This window comes from Nymphaea colorata, chromosome 3 (genome assembly GCF_008831285.2).
Source record: "Nymphaea colorata isolate Beijing-Zhang1983 chromosome 3, ASM883128v2, whole genome shotgun sequence".
NCBI lineage: Eukaryota > Viridiplantae > Streptophyta > Magnoliopsida > Nymphaeales > Nymphaeaceae > Nymphaea > Nymphaea colorata.
Genome location: NC_045140.1, coordinates 1,949,664 through 1,970,483, shown reverse-complemented (window position 1 = coordinate 1,970,483; position 20,820 = coordinate 1,949,664). Strand labels below are relative to the sequence as shown.

General features: G+C 38.3%; 2 protein-coding genes across 2 annotated transcripts; one reads left to right on the top strand and one right to left on the bottom strand.

Annotated features, from left to right (window-relative positions):
* Nucleotides 1–1,837: 1,837 nt before the first annotated feature.
* On the top strand, nucleotides 1,838–12,148 carry LOC116249796 (probable inactive leucine-rich repeat receptor-like protein kinase At3g03770). Its single transcript, XM_031623067.2, has 8 exons — nucleotides 1,838–2,521; nucleotides 2,605–3,992; nucleotides 6,357–6,487; nucleotides 7,570–7,810; nucleotides 7,921–8,129; nucleotides 8,248–8,297; nucleotides 11,075–11,183; nucleotides 11,691–12,148. Exons 2-8 carry the CDS (start codon nucleotides 2,633–2,635, stop codon nucleotides 11,919–11,921), a joined length of 2,331 nt encoding a protein of 776 aa, XP_031478927.1. The 5' UTR covers nucleotides 1,838–2,521; nucleotides 2,605–2,632; the 3' UTR covers nucleotides 11,922–12,148.
* Nucleotides 12,149–15,611: 3,463 nt separating this feature from the next.
* Nucleotides 15,612–20,432, bottom strand: LOC116249799 (pentatricopeptide repeat-containing protein At5g16640, mitochondrial-like). Its single transcript, XM_031623071.2, has 3 exons — nucleotides 20,343–20,432; nucleotides 17,565–20,236; nucleotides 15,612–16,171 (listed from the first exon to the last, which is right to left on the bottom strand). Exon 2 carries the CDS (start codon nucleotides 20,213–20,215, stop codon nucleotides 17,933–17,935), a length of 2,283 nt encoding a protein of 760 aa, XP_031478931.1. The 5' UTR covers nucleotides 20,216–20,236; nucleotides 20,343–20,432; the 3' UTR covers nucleotides 15,612–16,171; nucleotides 17,565–17,932.
* Nucleotides 20,433–20,820: the final 388 nt, after the last annotated feature.

The window sequence follows — 20,820 nt, the reverse complement described above, 5'->3', positions numbered from 1 at the left end:
AAATCTAAGCTTGTGAAAAACAAAAGTTTTGCCAAACAAGATTTTCAGAAGGGAGTGCCAACTCCTTTCAAGTTTTCCATAGAAAATTTTCTTTTTACGTGTCACCCAATGGTAGAGCTAGAAAAATTTGGTTGAAGGGTGCTGTAAGTTTAAATTTCAAACTTTAAGGGGCACTCATATATAAAAAAAAAAACAAAAAATTGATGAAGTTTATATACGTAAATAAAATATATTTTGTGACTGGCTGCTAGCTCTGCCTTTGGTGTCACCCAAACATACACACCAAGTTTCATAAAACCAAGTTCTAACATAATTTTCTGCAAAACATATTTTATTAACAGTGTCATCCAAATGCTACATTAATTTTGCATATAATTTCACAATTCAGCACATTATGAAGTTTAGGGGTCCTTTAGCGACAATAACCCCATGAATTTATCTTTAAAATTGAAGCAGATTCATGAAACATTTGTTCCAGTGTTCTATAAATCTAGCCTATTTTTTTAAAGTAGATTCATAAGACTGGATCCGACTCGAATCTGATCTGGGTGGTTGGTCCAAATGGGCTCGGTTTCAGATGTTACCTTATAGTTACTGAAACGGAAAGAGGAAAAAGTGAAACCATTCTCACCCCATGAGTAGCACAAGGCACTGTTACTTCATTGGTTCCATTCGACACACCAACTTGCTTTTGCTTTTTCCCCTATAGTAAGACCTAGACAATGATAATAATTCACTTTGGCTAATTAGATGATGTGAATGCTCATAACTTTTGCCGTCCTTTGGTGCTTTAAAGATCTACGTCGTTTGCCCCACATTGAATGTATTCTTATGAGCAGTTGCCTCTTAAAGCTTAGAAGCATTGACTGCTGCCCTTTAGCTGACGCATAAAGATGATGTAAATTGGCTAGACAGAGGAGTATGACATGGTTGCCACTAGAGCCGAGTCAAGCTTGGCTCATCTGTCTCCTGCCTCATATGCTTGACTGATTCATTTAATCAGCTGGGCTTAGTGAAATTTATGGGACCTAGCTGGAGGTGAGCTCGAATAAAGTCATATTTCATTACTTTTGGATGAGCAGAAAGAGTATCCTACCACCTAAGTGAGAGCCGAAGATGTTTTGGGACCCTAGTCGTGGTTACTTCTATTGCCCTCGTACTTACTTTGGCTGCTGTTTTGCTAGTACAAAATTATTTTGTTTGAGAGCAAAGTGACAAACAGAAAAGTAGATGAAGATAAAGATTCAAAGATGTTTGTGATTTGCTTTTGAGGGGTGTGTGCACTTAGTAGCAACTTACCTATTTACCCAAATAGTTGACCGCCATTACGAGATATCAATCAACTCGAGTGTCGCACATACCATTCTTTACAGTATAGAAGAGTAACAACCATAACGATCAAACTTGTAGTGCAAAAGAATAACAACTATAAAAATCAAACAAAAGACACAGTGGGTGTGCACCTCTTAAGCCCACTTGTTATGTTCCACCGTCCAGGAAGAGTTTATTACGAACGAAGTGCTGCCTAATGAATCAATGTGAAGTTCAAGACCCAACTGGGTACTCAGTCCGACCTCTATTAGGACATACTAGTAAGAGGGCTCGTCTAACGTCGGATTCTTGGCCGCCTTCTATGGAAGGTGCCGAGTGTTCCCTTAACGAGGTGGGGAGTTCCTTGCTTTCATCTTCCTAAGAATTCAAAATGATTCCTGAGGTCATCCATGTGCCAAGGGGTTCAATACAATTACCTGCAAACAAATGGAGTAGGATAAGATTTCCGGCAGAGGCTTTAGACTTCTGCAGAGAGAAATTAATTCTTTTTTACTGATGTCTGAAAACGTTCAAACATCAACAACCAGCTGCTCGAAGCCAAACTGCACAGCGGGAGGTGCTTTCTGTAATTCTGAGGAGAAAACGGGGGCGACGGGGCAGCTCACTGTTTCAGCTTTTCAGATTGAAGTTTTAACCATGGACAAATGTTCTTATTTCGCCTTTCCTTTTTTCTTCTTTTTCATTCATTTCCTCCTTTTTCCCCTCGCTTGTCCCCGCGTTCTTCTCCTTGCTCACTGTTCTTTTGACCAGGACCTCGCTCTCTTTCCGTTCGCCAACCACCATTAATGCACTGGTGTAACTCACCTCCTGACTGCACTACCCATCAATGACGGCCATGTGCTCTCTCTAATTCTTCTCGTTTTAGTTGGTTTCTAGCAGTCTCCGTGTTGTTTGCTTTCTCTGCTCCAATGGCAGCTGCGGACTCCAGATTTTCTGTGCCATAGAACCTCATCCTTTAACAAATTGGTCCGCCCTTCACCTTCTTTTCATCTTCGTCTTGTCCCTCGGGACCTGATTCTGCTCAGTACCCACTTCGGGAAACATAAAACTCTATGCATTTGCCCCGCCTTTCATCTTTTCGGCTTCCACATTAACCTGGTTTCTCTCCACGGCCGCTTGAGTGAACCGTAGGAATAGCTCTGGTTTTCATCAATCCGCACTCTATATTCTTTTTGTGGTCTCTTACTTCGTGAGTGTTTGATACTATTCTCAGAGCTCCACAACTGCTTTGTGTTGCTTCTAATAAGAAGGCCATTTTTTTATCATGAACAGTATAGGTGGGACATAAGCTTTTCTAACGATGGAAGGTCTTCCTGCTGTTCTACTCTTGACGGTTTTCTCTTGGGCTCTGCTGCTGCCTGGTACCCAACAGTTGCAGGCCTCCCAAACAGAGGTTCTGCAGCAACTAAGGAAGCATCTCCAGTACCCAAAGGCATTGGATGTATGGAATAGCAGTAATGACCTCTGCAGCATTCCTGGTTCACAAGCGGTAAGCATCGTATGCAATGGGGATTCTGTCGTTGAGCTAAAGGTAGTTGGTGATAAGCCTTCTAAGGTTGGAGATTTTGAGGGAGTCCCAATTCCAGGCCAAACACTGACAGGTGATTTCTCCATGGATTCGTTCGTTACCACATTGACCAGGCTCTCAAGCTTAAAGGCTGTTAGCTTGGTTTCCTTAGGGATGTGGGGTCCGCTTCCTGATAAGATTCATAGGCTGGATTCACTTGAAGCAATTGATTTGAGTTCAAATTTCCTGTATGGGCCTATCCCTGACAGGATGTCCTCCATGGGAAGTCTTCAGACTTGGGTAGTGGACAACAATTTCTTAAATGGCAGCTTGCCGGATTGGTTTGGTACGTTTGCCAATTTAACAATCTTGAGTATGAAGAACAATCGATTTGATGGTTCGATTCCGAGATCGATAGGCACGATTAAGACTCTCACTGTACTTGGCTTCTCCGGAAATGGCATCTCCGGCGCGCTTCCTAACCTTGGTGGACTGACTAAGCTTCAAGTGTTGGACTTGAGGAATAACAAGCTGGATTCCAGAATACCCGTGCTTCCAGGATCACTGGTTACCGTGTTACTTAGCAAGAATTTACTGTCCGATGAGATCCCGGAACACTTTGGTGAACTAAAAGCGCTTCAACATCTTGATCTCTCCTACAATTTTCTTAAAGGGCGGCCACCTTCTGTGATTTTCTCGTTGCCAAATATCACTTACTTGAATTTGGCAATGAACATGCTGAGTGGGTCTCTACCTTCCAATCTCAATTGCGGCAGTGGACTCGGTTTTGTCGATGTTTCATCCAACAGATTGACTGGAGGACTGCCTCCATGCCTGAGTTCTCATTCGGACAAAAGAGTTGTCATATTTAGTGGGAACTGTTTGTCAATTGATCCCCAACACCAACACAAGCTCCCATTTTGTAGAGGAGTAGATAATCAAGAAAAGGCTTCTAATCACGGTGGCATCTGGTTACTGATTGGTGTTATTGGTGGAATTGTAGTCCTTGTGCTGCTACTTGGGTTGTTATCTCTTCCTAGATGTAGACAGTGCTGGAAGAAAAGAAAAGAAGACCAACAATTACTGCCAAAGCCTGTGCCAGTAACTGAAAGCTCTCCTACGGGTTTCTCTACGGAGCTCCTCGCCAATGCAAGTAAGCAAGCTTTTTTTTTTTCTGTTTTCTTCAATTTCTTAATAAATATTGCGTAGCCTCTTATGTAGTCGCTGTAAGTCAAAAGGATCCTACAGCTTCGTTTTCCAAAATTCCACCTTTTTATGACACTTCCTTGGAGAGATGATTACATAGGTAAATAAGTATTGAAAAGGTAAGAACTGCGTCCATACTCTTCCAGTTGATGACAACTTCACGCGTGCTTTACCGTGTTATGTTTATAGTTTTCTTTTTCTTTTTTTGTTCAAGAGCGCGCAAATTGCGGCCCCTGTGGAATGAATATCCCTGAGTATTAATTTCCAGTACTAGGATTTTATAGTTTGTTCTCGTAAAGGGTTTTTTGCGTGAGTCCTTTCTTACTGTATTACAAAGAAACGTGTCAGGAAAAGAACAGCTGGTCCACAATATGGACATTGTTGAGCGTCCATATTGCTGTTTTCTGTATCTGTGTTAATCTGCTTTATTTGGTTTCTTTTTGCTCACTTGTTCAATTATGCTTCAATCTTTAAATGTCTTTTTTTAATGCATCGGTTACAATTTAGAATGGATTTACTCTTCCATTTTCGACTAAACTTGGCATTATCAGTTATGAGCTTGAATGAGTGTCTAACATGGCTCACATTATGCAAAGTGTCTCACAAAAAGGGTGTAAAATTTCGACCTTCAAGGTTACCATGACGAAGCTTTCAGATAAATAACATTTTCTAATTGTTGAACTATTAGGCTGTTTTCATTTTAACTTCTTACAAGCCTTTAGGTCTGGACCTCCAGTGATAATAATCATCACATCGAAGTTGCTAGATTATACGATGTTCCTCCAAACATTGAAGCAGAAGACAAGTCCTCTTGTCAAACTTGTGGACGTTGTGTCCGCCATGGACATATGTAATCCACCTAACGTCCTGAACCATATTCCACTTTGGCAACCACTAAATTAAGTATCCTTTGGCATGGCTGATTCCTTGTGAGATAACCAAGTGGAAATGTTCTCCTTTGATCATTGGAGCTCTGTTGGGAACAAGTTCCCACTTGTTAGAATCTAAATGTTTCAAGGTCTGTTTACACCTCATCTTGCTCATAATGGTTCTGCAGTCACGAAGTTACCTTTCACTGTGGGTCATTTTCTAGTAACGCTAGAACAGAAGATCATAGTGCTATGTTTGGTTCTTCACATATCAGGTTCTATTAGCAAAAGAACTTCTTGAACTGGTGAAGCGCTTGTCTTAAACTTTTAGGCTTGCAAATTTTACATCAAATCATATAGTAGAGTGAGGTTACTCCATGTCAACAATGTTTCTCTTAGGTGGGTATATATTCCTTGGTTTGATAGCAAGTGGCTTTTCTCTCAGTTTTTGAAACATATTCCATGTTGGTGACCTTTATATTGAGCATTTCTTTGGCATGGTCCACTCTTAGCGAAGGAATCCAATGGGAAGTGGTCCTAGTGGAGATTCCTTTAAGAATAAGCCATGATTTCTAGAGCATTAGATGGTTGTTGAATCCTTTTCTTATTCCATATTTGTTCTGGCAGTTCAGCAACCTTGAAGTTTGTTAATTCTTTATAGGCCATACTCTGGTAACTGACCTTCCTATGTCAGATTCTGCATTTGGTTGTAATGCTTATCTTGGTCTTCTGTAGCTGGAAATGTGAATCAAGCACAATGGGATAGGTGAATCTTTAACCTGTCAGTTATATGCAGTCCGTCCTATATAAAGTGTTAATTGCTTTGAGAAATTATTTGAGCTCGCTTATCCAAGTCACAAACCAATGTCTAAATGAGATAAAGCAAGCGTAAACAAGTAAACAAATCCACAATAGCATCTCCTTTTTTGATGCTGATATGCAAACTACGGGTGATAGAATGTCCAATCTGTGTGGACAAGCTTTCAGCACTATGACCAAGCACAGTGGCTTCCTGTTTTTGAACATTACATAGAATTTCTAGTGGAATTATGGTAACATTTTTTTTTCTGTCCAATAGAATTTAGTTGCTAGGTTGAAGAAGTTTTCTTATGTCTCTAATATGATCAGATCTGGAAGCAAGAAAATTGCAGAATGACTTTGGAAATATGATATTTTATGTTTAGTAAGAGACCTCAAATAATTATGGGAGAAATTTATTTATGTGGGAAATAGGAACTAAGGTAGCTGGAGTTGAAATGGAGATATTTGTTTTATAATCTCAAGAAGAGTCGTCTTCTTGACAGGGACGTGACATGTTTCTCTCCCAAGTCATAGCAATGGAGCTACTACTGCCTAACTCATTCATGTTACCTTCTAGCATGTTATTTTTTATTTTTGTTGGAAGAAAGTAAATTATTTTCTTATCCCTTCATTGTTTTCAGGATATGTCCAAACGATGAAGTTAGGGACGCAGGGTTTACCTGTCTATAGACAGTTCACTGTAGCAGAGCTAGAAGAAGCCACAGACAACCTCAGTCAATCTGCATACATGGGTGAAAACTCCTTTGGGAAGGTAATGTGCAATTTTAAAACATGAATGTGTATAATTCTTGCTTTACAATGATGCCTTCTTTAGGTTGGTAAGTGTTATCCAAGTGTCAATTTATTAGATACTGCTAATAATAAACCATTATGCACATAATTTGAAATTTGCTGTTATAACTTATATGTTCTAGGCATTTTTTGAGAATATTTTGCAACCACAAAAAAAAAAGAAAGAGAAAAAGAAAAACTTATCTGTGGGATGCATTTGAACCTTGAGCATGCTGCTTTGCGGGCATATAGTGGTTGCATATGTGCATATATGTCCATAGATGTCTATGTTTGTCTTCATCCGGAATCTTCATAAACATTGAGAAGTTCTACTACTAATCAACATTTAAGACATAATTGCACTTGATTCCTTATTGTGGCACCTGATTCATGAACTCCCCATAAGTAATCTATATAACATGTTCCAGTTAAAGTGTGCCTTTACAGCTTATTTTTGATAACCAACCTTGAGGATGCCAGAGGGACACAAAAACCAAACTGGTGCTGATGACCAAACTTAAGTTTGGAGTTTTCAAGCAAGTACCTGATTGGTTTGAGTCTTGGTGCTGGAGCCTAACTTGTTGATAAATGTTAGTTGCACCAAAGTTAATCAAAATCCTTACTGCAATGGCACACTATGATTTAGAGACAAAAGCATGAGCACGTGACAGATTGGAAAGGTATAGGTCCTCCCAAATTTCTATTGAGGAACTGCAACAAATGGCATTTTTTTTATTCTTTCATGGTAGTGGTTGTTTATTTTAAAAATATGTGCCTTCAGAGAAGGTCATCTGATACTTCTTGCTGCTTTTATTGACTTGACTTTATTTCACATTTCTCCACGATTGGTGGCCTTCGTTAACCTAGCATTGGGATTCCATTAGACAAGACGAGTATGCCAAATATTGATGAAACACTGATCATGAAACTACACACTTTTTTTCTGTATATATCATTGACACTCTGACTGAGTTTTATTGCCTGTTGGTTCCCTTTCAAATTTTCAACTTATTCTCAATTCAGAACACGATAGTTCTGATGAATGTCAATCTTTTCCTTCAGGTATACAAAGGAAGATTGGAGAATGGTACATATGTTGCAGTACGTTGTTTTACATTGATTAAGAAATACCAGATTCGAAATCTCAAGCTTCGCCTTGATCTGCTTGCAAAGCTTCGACATCCCCACTTAGTCTGGCTTCTCGGTCACTGCATTGATGGAGCTCCAGATGAGTCCTATGTTAACAGGGTTTTTCTTGTTTATGAATATATACCTAATGGGAATCTGCAGGCACATATTTCTGGTATGGCTTACTGAATTACCATTAGTACCTACAGGAGTTGATTAATGTATTTGGCTTTTTGAAATGAAAGAAATCACCCTTTTTTTGCTAACAATACTTCCTGTGCACAGCTAATTCAGAGAAAGGGCTCAAATGGTCTGAGAGGTTGGCTGTTCTCATTGGAGTGGCAAAAGCTGTACACTTTCTTCATACTGGAATAATTCCTGGGTTCTTTCACAACCAATTGAAATCGAAGAATATCTTGATTGATGAGCATGGTATTTCAAAGCTTAGTGATTATGGCTTGTCCATCTTTATTGAAGAGCTTGAAAAACTTCAGGTACCTTGGGCTGCAGAGCGACTTACTCCATTCTTAAGCTATGGAATATTACCAGTATTATGTTTATTTTTCAGCGAGAATGCCAGAAATCAAATGACATTCATTGTCTTTTTTCCAGGCAAGGGCAGATGGTAAGTCAGTGTTGATGGATAGCAAATGTTCTTCAAGGTAAATGCTCATTACAAGTGATATCGGAATCGCATATTCGTATGCTTGAATGACACCACTCATCGCTTTCTCCAATTTTATACCTTCTAAATCCACCCATCTTGCAAACAAGGACTTGTCAAACTCATTGCTAAAGTGTCTTAATTTCGCCTCAGAATATTATCTGCAGGCTGTTACCCTTTTTTTTTATACTGAGGGCAGTAAATCTAAAAATGCATTTTTCACATATATATTTAAGGGAAAAAGGAAGTTGTGTGTTTGTTCTTCTATTTATTATGAAACCAAAAACCACAGGTGGTATATATACATATATACATACATGCATACATACATACATATATATATATATATATATAAAAAATCTTTCTAAGAAACCTGAGCAGAGGGGCAGCACTACAATACTTTTAAAAAATAACTTCTGAGAAGAGTCGAGAACAATTTTTTTGACACTGAAGAAGAATTAGATATACGGCTGCAGCCTGTGGATACTAGTGAAACTGTGCAACACTAGCACCAATAAGGGAAGTAAACTTTTTCATGGAAGGCAGCAATAATCCTTGAGCCATATTATCAGAAGGAGAAGAATGGACAATTGAAGTTTTGGAGTCCAAAATGCAAAATATCCTTGAAATGTCATCTAAAACCATCTCACTTGTGGGAGCTTGCGGAAGCTCCTCAAGGATAACGAAAAGTTCAGGACAGCTTACGAAGAGTGCATAAGACAATTGTTCTTCCAAGCATGTGATGGAAAGGGGTAAATGTTCTGAGAATATTTTAGTTGCAAGTTTGCAACTGATAATTTCCTGGTTGATGATCTGAAGGAATATTTTCTCTTGTGCCATGTGAAGATACTACTTTCTTTTGGAGTGCAAAGGTGATAATTCAGAGACATGTACGTGGGATGCTGTTCAGACCGATGTTGTAAAAGGTGTACCAGATCGTGTATCGGTCACGCCAACCTAATCTGTTGTATCCTAATATGTTGTAATGTATTTTAAACGTATCATAAAATTTATTTTTTTAATTCATAAAAAAGTCAGAAGAAATAGAAAAAATTACAACAAAACTCATGAAAGCTGTTTTCTTTATAAAAAAACGCATCACACATAGTGAATATTTGTGATTCATCATTCATAAACCATAGTGTGTTAACAACATAATGACACATGAAAAACAACTTAACAAGTGTGAACTGTGAAGTTTAAAGTGTTTTACATCACATCACAACGTATAATTGTTCACTGCCAAATGAGAATTAAAAATATGTTTATAATCAATATCATCTCTATCATCTGTCGATATGATAATCATCATTTTTCATCTTCATTCTCATCTTTATGAGAAAATTTGTCCCTTAGGTTGATGATTTATTGGTGATTTCTCTTAAAAACTTGCAAAAAACTCCCTCTTCCCAAGCTTTGATCCCTCTTCCTAAGCTCTTAGAATTGTTAAAAATGAAGGGGGGAGAGATGGCTTTAAAAAGAAGGCGAAATAAATGGGCATCAGGCCCCCTTTTTTTTTACTTAATCCCATATCGTACGATGCATGGAGTATTTAGTCGTATCATATGATATGGCCGCCGTATCATATGATATGGCAGCCGTATCATACGATACAGCCTGTACACCTATGATACGCATTAAATGTGTACGATGGGCATATCATATAGACCATGCTGACCTATACAATACGTACTGTGTGATACACATCAGTATTGTATGATATGGGCAACATTGGTTCAGTCTATTACAAGAGAAGAGAATGACATAAAGAATTCTCACTAGTCTCATGTTAAGAATACGAGGAGATTCTTTCTGTAGCATACAAAAAGTTGCATGATGAGATTTTCTTTTTTAAAAAAAATTCATTTTTTTAAAGTCTGAGAATTTCCATAAGCCTTTTTGAGGAAAAAGGCATCCTGAATTTCCAGATTTAGTTTTTCTATTTGATTGTCATACATATTTCCTTTTCTGCCTTTGTTGAGCCTGTCGTTCAGATTGCCTAATGGTCAAGACAGTATTGAATGTACACACAGAAGAGTTCTTTTCCACCATTTGCTTAAAAGAGTTGCAGAGTGACAGAAGTTCTCTTTATGCTCTACAATCAGCGGAAAAGATGATCCTTGTTCATATATTTAGTGATCTATAGATTCTATACAGCCTGGTTTGAACATGCAATCTACGTTGTCTGAGAAAGTTTGAACTTTTAGGGGAGTGCATGACCATTATATATTTGAGTAGAAGAGCATTATTTAAACTGGATAAGGAAACTCCTGGAACTAGTTAAAAACTTTTTATATGTTAGAGGTGACATGCAAAGTTCTACTGTCATACTGACTGAAGACTGCTTATTACTGGACACTTTGGTTCTTGTGACAATCTAAGGAATTCCACCTGGATAGTAAATGAGAGCTCCACCATGGTGTGACATTGTGTATGGAGTGCAGTTATGCTTTGTGATGAACATTTGTAATTTGGAAGTTGCCACTGTCTGCACTTGGATCAATTACCCTTCATTCAGGACTAACACTGAAAGAAAGTGATAACTTCCTTTCTCATGACCCTTCTTCTCATGGTGTGGTGTTTTCTTATATTATGTGAAAGCATCCTGTTGTTTATGGTCAAATGCTTTGATTGCCTTTCTCTTTTTCTGTTTGTGATTACCTTCCTTGTATGTTTTCTCATGGATGTGACATTGCATGAGGTCAAACAGATGTATCTTCAGATTTTAATCTCCAAGGTTCTTATTTTAGTTTCTGAACTCATTGTGATTTTCAGGCTGACTACTGAGGATGATGATGTTTACAGCTTTGGTTTCATATTATTAGAAACACTTGTAGGATCTTCAGCTTTCCAAAAAGAAGAATCAGGACTACTTAGTGAAATGGTATGTCAGGTTTCATTCTGTATGATGCAAAGGCTACTGTACGCAAGGTTTCTGATCATCAGCAGCTTTTATCCTCTTTTTATTTCCTTCCAGTGTCCATTATTATTATAGCTTGTGGTTCTCCTGCCTTCTAGCAACATTTTCTCCCTCCCTCTTTGTTTCCCCATGGTTGACTTATAGCTAAACCTAGGAAAACCAAGTATGGTAAATTCACCTTATTGTAACTAGCTATCTTTCCTCGAGAGCCTTATCCATGTATACCTAGCCATTAGCCAAGGAAGTGAACATTCTCTTGACTTCAGGAGTCCCGGTACCCACTGAAAGCACTGCAACTGAAGCTTCAACAAGTACCGACATGAACATATTAGCAAAGAATGGGGCTTAATTATCAAACTTCAGTTAACCATCCTATCCAAATAAGACCACTAATATCTGCAACCGAGTTGCATGTGAGACACTTCACTAATGTCATGTTGTTTTTTTGTTTTTTGTAATCATTATTTTCAGGGATCATTCAGCAGCCAGGATGAGCAGAAGCGTGTAGTGGACCCAATAGTATTGTGCACTTGTGCTCAAGAATCATTATCAATTGTAATGTCAATAACAAATAAGTGCTTATTGCCAGACCCATCGGGACGTCCTTCCATAGAAGATGTCTTGTGGAACTTGCAGTATGCTGCTCAAGTACAGGCAACAGCAGATGGTGACCAAAGATCTGAAGACGCATCATCTATATAACTTAACGCCAGGAAGATTCTGGCAGCTTTTGTTCTCAATTTCTCGACTCCCGCATCCTATATCTATATAAGTGCCGAATCCTGAATTCCACAACCACATCCTTGTGACATAGCTTGGCAGCATTTAGTTCTGGCCCTCTGGGCATTTCTGTAATTCTTGTAAATCTGCTGCTCAGAAAATTTGATTTCGTTCATTCTTTTCTTGTCAATATTTTCCATTCAGTTGCATTGGGTGATGGTAGCTTTTCTTTTGATTATGTATTGTATGTGCTAGTTCTGCTTCAGGAGAATCTGTCTTGTAGGTCAGAGGCTACAAGACCACGCCTTTCCTCAGTAAAGCTGCTGGAACCTGGTGTATTCCCTTGCCACCACTTTGTCTGTCTGCACATGAATGTGTGTGAGAGAGGGAGAGAGAGACCATTGAAATATCCTCCAATCTAAACTTTCACATGCAAATCTGCTGGGAGATTGGTCTTCACACCTCTATTACAAACAAAATCATAATCAGAGGAATACAAAGATTGCTCTCAGAGCAGAAAACCAAAAAAGAAAACAAGATGATTTACGAAAAAACCCCATTCCAGGGCGGAGGATAAAGGAAACTTCCGCCTAAGAATAGCCATAGCTTCCATGCAAGGACCTCTGTGCACAACGCCAGAGACCCCCTCAGTGTTAAATCCATACGAATTCCAGCCTCTTTTAAATTGTCTCGCGCTCATATCTAACTCCTTCCTCCACCGGTGGACCTTCTGCCACACAAATCATTCCTTTGAAACCAGGGAGATTAGATACCTCCAATCTAAGCCCTAAGTCACAAGGTCACAATAAGCACTTAGTCACAAAGGGCAATGACAATAACACTCCACCGGAGACTTGGAATAACTGCTCACTATCACTTACTTGAGACATTCAAGATGAACAAAACAGCAGTTCTTTAACAGTTTCAATGCATGAGAACCTGCATAATAAGATTACGACAGTTTGAAGAAATATGCATAATATTTTAAGAAAGAGAACCAACTCTTGGCGATCCCAACGTCTGGTTCAGTTGGCTCTGTCAGTATCCATTACATCCTCCAACTATAATATAACCAAGAGCCATAACAATTTTACTAAACCAATCATAAAGTTTTTTTTTAATAAAAAAAAAAGTGTCCTATTAAGCTTCAATCATTCGATTGTTCAACGATATAAATTTCTTCCTTAAAATTACCATTAAAAATATTCGTAACATCTAATGGATAATTTACCATTTGCTAGAGGAAGTAATGCCCACTATGGTTCTAAGAGGCCAAACTTTCCCTTTTCATCTTAAAGAATCACAGTTGGATATGCAACTTGACTTCAAAAAGTGCACAAACATACTTGCTACACGGGAACCCTCGTTGGGAGTTTTTCTATAGGTCTATAATTCTTAGTTTTACATTTCATAACTATTTACACCCTATACGTTTTTTTTTTCCCTTTTATGAAGAGTTGAATGTTCTAACCGTTCAATTTTCAAGATGTCTTTTTTGATAGCTCCCATTCATTTTCAAAGTCCTTTGACTTCTAAGTAGGTTGATAGTTCATGGAATGAATAAATAAAACTCAAAGGAGCTCTACAAGTGGGTGCATACGACTCATAAAATACAAACAGATTGGGTCATTGGGTGGTCTGTAGACCCTTTCAGATCTTTTAAGTTTATGTTTTACTTTTTATTCATGAATTGTTTTTATATTATTCAGAAGATATTTTTCAGATATATTAAAAGCATGTGGTTCACTAATAGGTATATTATTGAACTTGTTGACTACATAATGCATAACAATATTCATTTCTTCGCATTGAGTAATATTCTTTCTACCACAGTCGCATATGAACACATTCAGTTTCCATAATTTTTCCTTCAAACTCAAAGCTACTTTCTTATTTTCAGAATAATAAAGCTTGCCTCTTTTAAGATAAAAACGTTAACTTATGCCTCTCAGTTAACGCAAACACTTGCATTGAAAGCTCTAAGTTTATTAAAATCTGGAGTACTTGCTTCAAAGCACTTCTGAATTGCCGGTTGATAGTTCAAGCACTTCTGAAGTACAAGAGACATAAAGTTTCCTTTTTATGTCTGAGCAAAATATCTAACATTTGATTTGAATAACATACGTTTTTTGATAACTGTTTCAATCGGAGCTGAGTAGACGGGAATATCATATATCGCGGGCATGTTTTAAGTAGTCCCAAAGCGACTCAGTGAAGGCTCCTAGATGAGGAATCCTAAGCCCATCTCCATACACCAAGGGCGTTAAGGGGGAAATAAAAAAAATTCAAGATTGTATGCTGCATGATGGACAAGCGTCCTTAAAGCGAATGATGCAAACACAAGAATTTGCAAGGTTAAAAACTATCGCAATGGTGTATTCTGCGATTGCAGTACCGCTGTCACCTCTTTGCAAGGACATTCTTTTTAAGGAAACTAATTTCTTTGTCTCTCTCTATCTCTATGCTTTGAGGAGTATATATATATATATATATATATATATATAAATGGTAATCAACCGGCTACTGGAATATTACCAGATGTCCAAATATTTAAGTTCATAACTTAAAAAACAGAATAAACCGTTGCTAAAAGCACCATAAACCATAATGCTTTAGTTGCAAGGTGTTCTTAGTGACGGTTTTGAAAAATTGTGTCTCCCTTCCCCTCCTCCTCTTCCTCCCCGACCACCGGCGGCCCAGCCCGTTGCTGGAAGAAGGGCACCCTCCACCCATGAACGGTCGTGGGTGGGTGGGGGCTTCCCTCCACCCATCGTGGGTGGAGGGATGGTGCAGCACTTGCCAGCTCCCCTTGCCAACCACCGGACTTTTTTCTAGGGTGGCTGCCAGCAGCGGTGGGTAGGGCTGCCACCGGTGGTGGAAACTGGAAAGGGATGCAAAAGAAAAAAACAAAATTAAATCGGAACCATCCATTTGCTTTGAGACAGATGGTTTTAATTTGATGTATGATTTTGGATTCACTATATATATATATTCGCTAGTTACGTTTAGTCAAGCATGTGCTGATAAGAGAGAAGGCGGGAGACGCGGGGGAAAAGAGCGCGCTAAGCATGAAAGGGGTGATAACACATCCGTTTTTTGGTTCTTCGGTTCGCAAATAAGAACTACGGAATAAATGGCTGAAAGTGGAATATTACGAAAATTAGAATAATTCAAGACATTGTCATAAATACCATTCTCGAATTCATAGATAAGATTCATCTTCAGTATTTTCAGAACGCTCGTTTTTTCCCCTGAAAAACTTTTAAGAATTGAAAAAAGTGTAACACATATAGAAAGATAAGAAAAATATTACAAATTTAGGAGTTTTCTACTAATTTTCTCACAAAAAAGAATTGTAAAAGTCCTAAATGGTTTTGAAAATCTTAAAATGACAAAAAGTTGAAGTATACTAAGAAATGTTTTGTGAAAGGATCTCATGAAAGTATCACAATATTTTCATCTTTCTTTTCATGTCTTTTGGAAATGTTAGCATGCTATTTCGAACACATCACCAATATATACCTGTAACAATTCTGAAAGGGAACGAGGTTAATAGGAAAGAAGATGAGCTTTCAGTCCACCACACAGTTGATTATGGGAATCTGTATGATACCAACTCATATATAAAAGTGTAACTGGCAGGTTACGATGTCTAAACATTTAGTCGCGATCATGATGTTGATATGTATCCTTAATCAGGTTTCTCAGTTATGTATCAACCAAAAATCACTTGTATGAAGGCTAAAAGGGATGCCGAGCCGAGGTGTCTTAAAACGGCAAACAATACGTGGCTTACAATATCAAAAAGAAAAGGAGGAGAAATGCTCACTGTCTCGGCACTACTATATGCTGATTGAGCAAAAGATCCAGACAAATGAAAGCCAATACCAGGTTACCATGCCTTTTGTTGGATGGAACTTCCAAACGGAAGGTCAGCGGGGCAGTAACAAGTATTCGGGCCCGACATAGAGATACTATTGTGGATTTGACAGAGTTGGCTCCAAGCAGATACATGTTACAAGATTTGGAAGAAAATATTCCAACATCTCTATCATTGTGTTGCAAGTGAATTGCCATCAGAAGGAGCATATTGAAAGCATAAATTGTCCAAGATCCAAGATTATGTCGACATCTGTCTCTAGAACGATTCTTCAGTTGCCTTAACTTTGGAGAAACAGTTGGGCATCATTTATATGTTTCCCACTTATATCCTAATTATCATCTTCCTGCAACTGTTTGTCATTTTAAAATGAAAAACAAAAAAAGTCATTCTTCTCTCTCATTGGAACAAGAAGATATAGTTGAGAATCTAATCTTCATCCTGTTGCTTTGTCGCATCTAGATTTAGAGATGAATCCAACCATTCATTGCAAGCTCATCTGAGCACATCCATAATAAAATTGCTTTTTCCTTCTTGTGTTGCAAATCAGGTTGGAATAATGAACATAATTCTGGAGTAAACAAAGAACAGGTTGACATAAGGAGTTTTGCAAATGAAAATGTGGACTGGGTATTCTCTCTTCATGTTTTCCTTCCCTAAAGTTCAGCTTTACATAACAGTGTCATCACAATAAAAAAATCCAAATTGTCAGCGATACCTGGCTGCGAGAAACCATGCTGACATGTTACTGAAATAAGGTCTAGATATCCCACAACCAAAATCAATTTCATAGACCCAACTCACTCCCAAGTCTTAACAGCAATACAGACCATATATGCTGGAGTCGACATCCTCTCTCACATATCAAAGCATCTTATATCTAAGAGACATTCTTGTCAACGTTTACCAAACAATCATCAACTGTGCAGAACTACAAGAATCAAGAAAGATGCCGATGCGTATAGAGGAAAGGACAACTTAGTCATGAAAGAGCATCATTTTTTGGAGTTTCAGCTAATGGATAATTTCCAAACAAACAAATATCAAGTACTCGATTGGAAATACCAAGTATTGGCAATACTAAATCACATGCCAGGGGGATAACCATATCATATCAAATATTGAACCCAAGCACCGTTTACTGAAATGACACAGAATACAGGAAACGATATGAAGAGAATAGGCCAAGCAAAAAGGAAACAACAAAGAAAAGGTTTTCACAATACAGCTAGATGGCTTATTCCATATGAAATACTAGCATCATCTTGACCATCTTGGAAAGACGATAAATGGCGTTATCAATGCTTACATTCTTATGAAACACTGTCTGTATTTTCAAGGACATATGGGCATTACAAATTTCATTAAATTTGCTATGCCTGAATATCTTAAAAAAAGTAACTTCGTAAGTCACACGCAACTAAACTAAATTTGGAATGTCTATAGTTCTCAGAAACAAAATAGGAATATATGCAGCATTCACCCTCAACATTTTAAATTGCTGTGGATATAAATTTGTTGGTATATTTTGCTGATATCTGTGTATTGCGTAACAATTAGCAGCTTCATTCATTGAATATACTAATCACACCTTCAAGGAGAGGCATCATGGCCTACTTACTTTCAAATCTCAAACAGTTAACTGCCACCAAATGTCACCTTTGAACAAAAATTCACAGATGACAGGCAAAGATACTCTCATTACACTTATTCATTATATTCTGAAAAGAATGAAGTTTACTCACCGAAAGGTATCCATCAACTGCACGAAAGCTTCAGTGTGATAGTACATGAAACCTGGGCATTGCATAGAATCTGAATCCAATCACATCATGTTATACCTGCAGCACAATATATGACTACATCCAAAAACCTCAAGGCTTTCGTAAATTGATGCCAGGAACAGCTTGAAGATGCTTTCAGGCAAGGATGAAATGAAGCTGCTGCCAGAAAACTACAAACAAGCGAAATGTGTCTTAACTCAACCCATTTGTTGGCTGATATGTATAATCCACACAAATCCTCTTATAGAGATAATCTTGCAGAGTTAATCAGCCATCTCATCCATGGTGGCATTTTCAGAAAACTCACTAAAGATGCTGTTGAATGTAAGTTAACTTGGCCTAATGGCCTGAGTCACCATCTCATGAAATGGTTCCCTTGCTTCAAGGGATTGTTTGTGAATGGGGATGCAGCAAATCAGAACATCAAAAGTAACTAAATTAGGATAAATATTTCTTTTAATCATCTCTTTATAAATCTTCCAAGCATCATCAAATAGTCCTTCTTTACGAAGAGCAATAATAGTTGCATTACATGTGAACACATCTATATCAATTCCTCCATATAACACATGTTTAAGAAGAACCATCGGACTCATAATTTTGACCGACTTACAAAGGCCATCTAAGAGGGTAGTATAAATGACTGCATCAGGCTTCACACCATTGTGTAACATATGTTTATAAAATTCTAATGCTTCATTAGCTCTACCATTACTGCACAGACCATGGATGAGAATGCTATAGGTCACAATGTTAATGCAGTCACCACCTTTAAACATGTAAGCAACAAGCTGCAAAGCTTCATTAAGTCTTCCATCCTTGAAAAGACAATCCATAAGCGCATTGTAGGTATACTTATCAGGAAGTTCACCTGCATTTAGCATCAAATTCACGACACCAATGGCATCATGAACTCTTCCTTTTTTACAAAAACCATCAACTAGGCAATTAAATGTAATAAGACTAGGTTTAACATCCTGAATAAGCATCTCATGGAGCATCTCTTTTGCCTCCTTCCATCTCCCTTCAATACAGAATCCGTTAATCAAAATGCTAAAAGTAACATCATTAGGATGAATGTCTTTCTCTTTCATCATCTGAAAAACTTGTAAAGCTTCATCAAGACAACCTTCTTTGCAAAGACTATCAATAAGTACGCTGTAAGTAACTGTGTCTCCCCTAATTCCCATTGAGCTCATTTGATGTAATAAAACCATTGCCTCTTCATGCCTACCCATTTTACAAAATCCATCTAGAAGAACGCTGCAGATTACAACATTGGGCTTATAGCCTTCTACTAGCATAAAGCTGTACAATTTTAATGCTTCATCTATCCTATCTGATTTACAAAAGCCATTTAGAAGAATACCATAGGTTTTGATGCTAAATAGATTTCCCCTTTTAACCAAGTGGGCTACAAATTGCATTGCCTCCCTCAGCCTTCCTTCTTTAAACAAAGCATCAATAAGCGGGGTGTAAGCATACTCATCAGGAACCTCACCCATCTCCATCATCAAACTAACAAATTGAACCGCTTTCTCAATCATCATGTGTCGGCTAAGGCCATGGATGACTGCATTAAAAGTGTAGGCATTGGGCCTGATTCCTCGATCAAGCATCTCCTGGAAAAATGCCTTGGCCGTTTGCCACTTCCCAGCGACGCAATGGCTGTGAATCAAACTAGTGAAAGTAACAATATTAGGGCTGAGACCTCTTGCGATCATCTCTCTATAGAACATGTGAGCGTCATCCATAAGTCCTTGCTTACAAAGACCATGCACAACAGCACTATAGGCAACCACATTTGGAGTAATGCCTTTCATGTCCATCTCTTGTATGAGCAATCTAGCATATCCAAGCCTACCCTTTTTGCATGCTCCAACTATGAGACAAATATACGTAAAAAGATCAGCATCGCAACCCTCTCTGTCCATTCGATCCCCCATCTCCAGAGCTTCGTCCACTCTACCACACTTGAGCAGGCAATCGATAAGAGAATTGAAAATGTTGGTAGAAAGAGTAAATCTGCTTTTGAAGAGGACGGCAAGCACCGATATTGCAGCGTCAGCTGAATGAGATTTACAGCAGCAGCTGAACAAGGTGTTGAGAGTCACATAATCAGGGGAGACTCCAGAGCTTACCATCTTGGTGTAGACCAAGAACCCCTCTTTATAGTAGTGCCTTCTAACAAAGATGCTAAATAAACGATTGCACAAGATAATTGGTATATTTGGAGCTCCTCGAGTGAGAAGCTGATTGAAGACATCCAAAGCCGCCTCAATTTCAACAGTGCTAGAGTTGTCTCCTAGATTTCTTATGATTTCATAGCCCTCAGACAGGGGGCTTACTTCTCCAAAAGAACTACTGATACCTCGGAGAGTGATACAAGAACAGGTGGTCTGCTGCTTACTAGGTGACGAAAGGAGGGAAGAGAAGTCGTGATTATTGTTGCTTCTATAGGAATGATTCAGTATCGGTAAATCTGATACAGAGAGGGAAACAGAGTGGAAGTGCGAAATCAAATATGACCAAAATGGTGACGTCGATAAGTGCCGCGAGGAATGGGAGGCAAGTTTCAACATCCTCTTTCGTATCTTCTCGAGATGCACCATGTACCCATCTACGTGCAACTCCTAAAACCACAACAAAGTAAAATCTACATAGTGCAGCCTGCGTAGGAAGAAGGAACGGGAGAGATGAAGCCAGAGTTATGGAACATAAGACTGAGAGCGGGAATACCTCCTCCTGTCAAAGAGCGGAGAGGAGGCGGAGCCCCGGCCCCTGCTCCTGCTCCTGCTCTTACGAGAGAGAGAGTGTGCGTGGGCTGTGGATTTGGGTAGCGTGCCAAAGTTTAAAACCGAACCTTCTCTTATAATTTTTTCTTTGCTAATTTACAAATAATCGATCCACATTCTTTTGTAAAAGATTGGCCTAATTTTTAATTAACCACATGACTTTACAAACTAATTAATCAACCGGCTTTTCACGAATAAAAAACATTACGTTTTAAAAAACAATTTCAAAAGATGTAATGTTTTAACGTTCAGGCATATTTTTGTCTATAATCTAGTAAGGAGACTGCTTTCGTGAATAAGAGAATGAGTGAACTTTTGTTAATCTAGGTTGTGAAAAGGTTTAGCAAAATCTTTTTTAATATTACTCTTTATCACTACAATTATTTTACTTTAAACCTATATTTAACATTTTTCATAAAAAG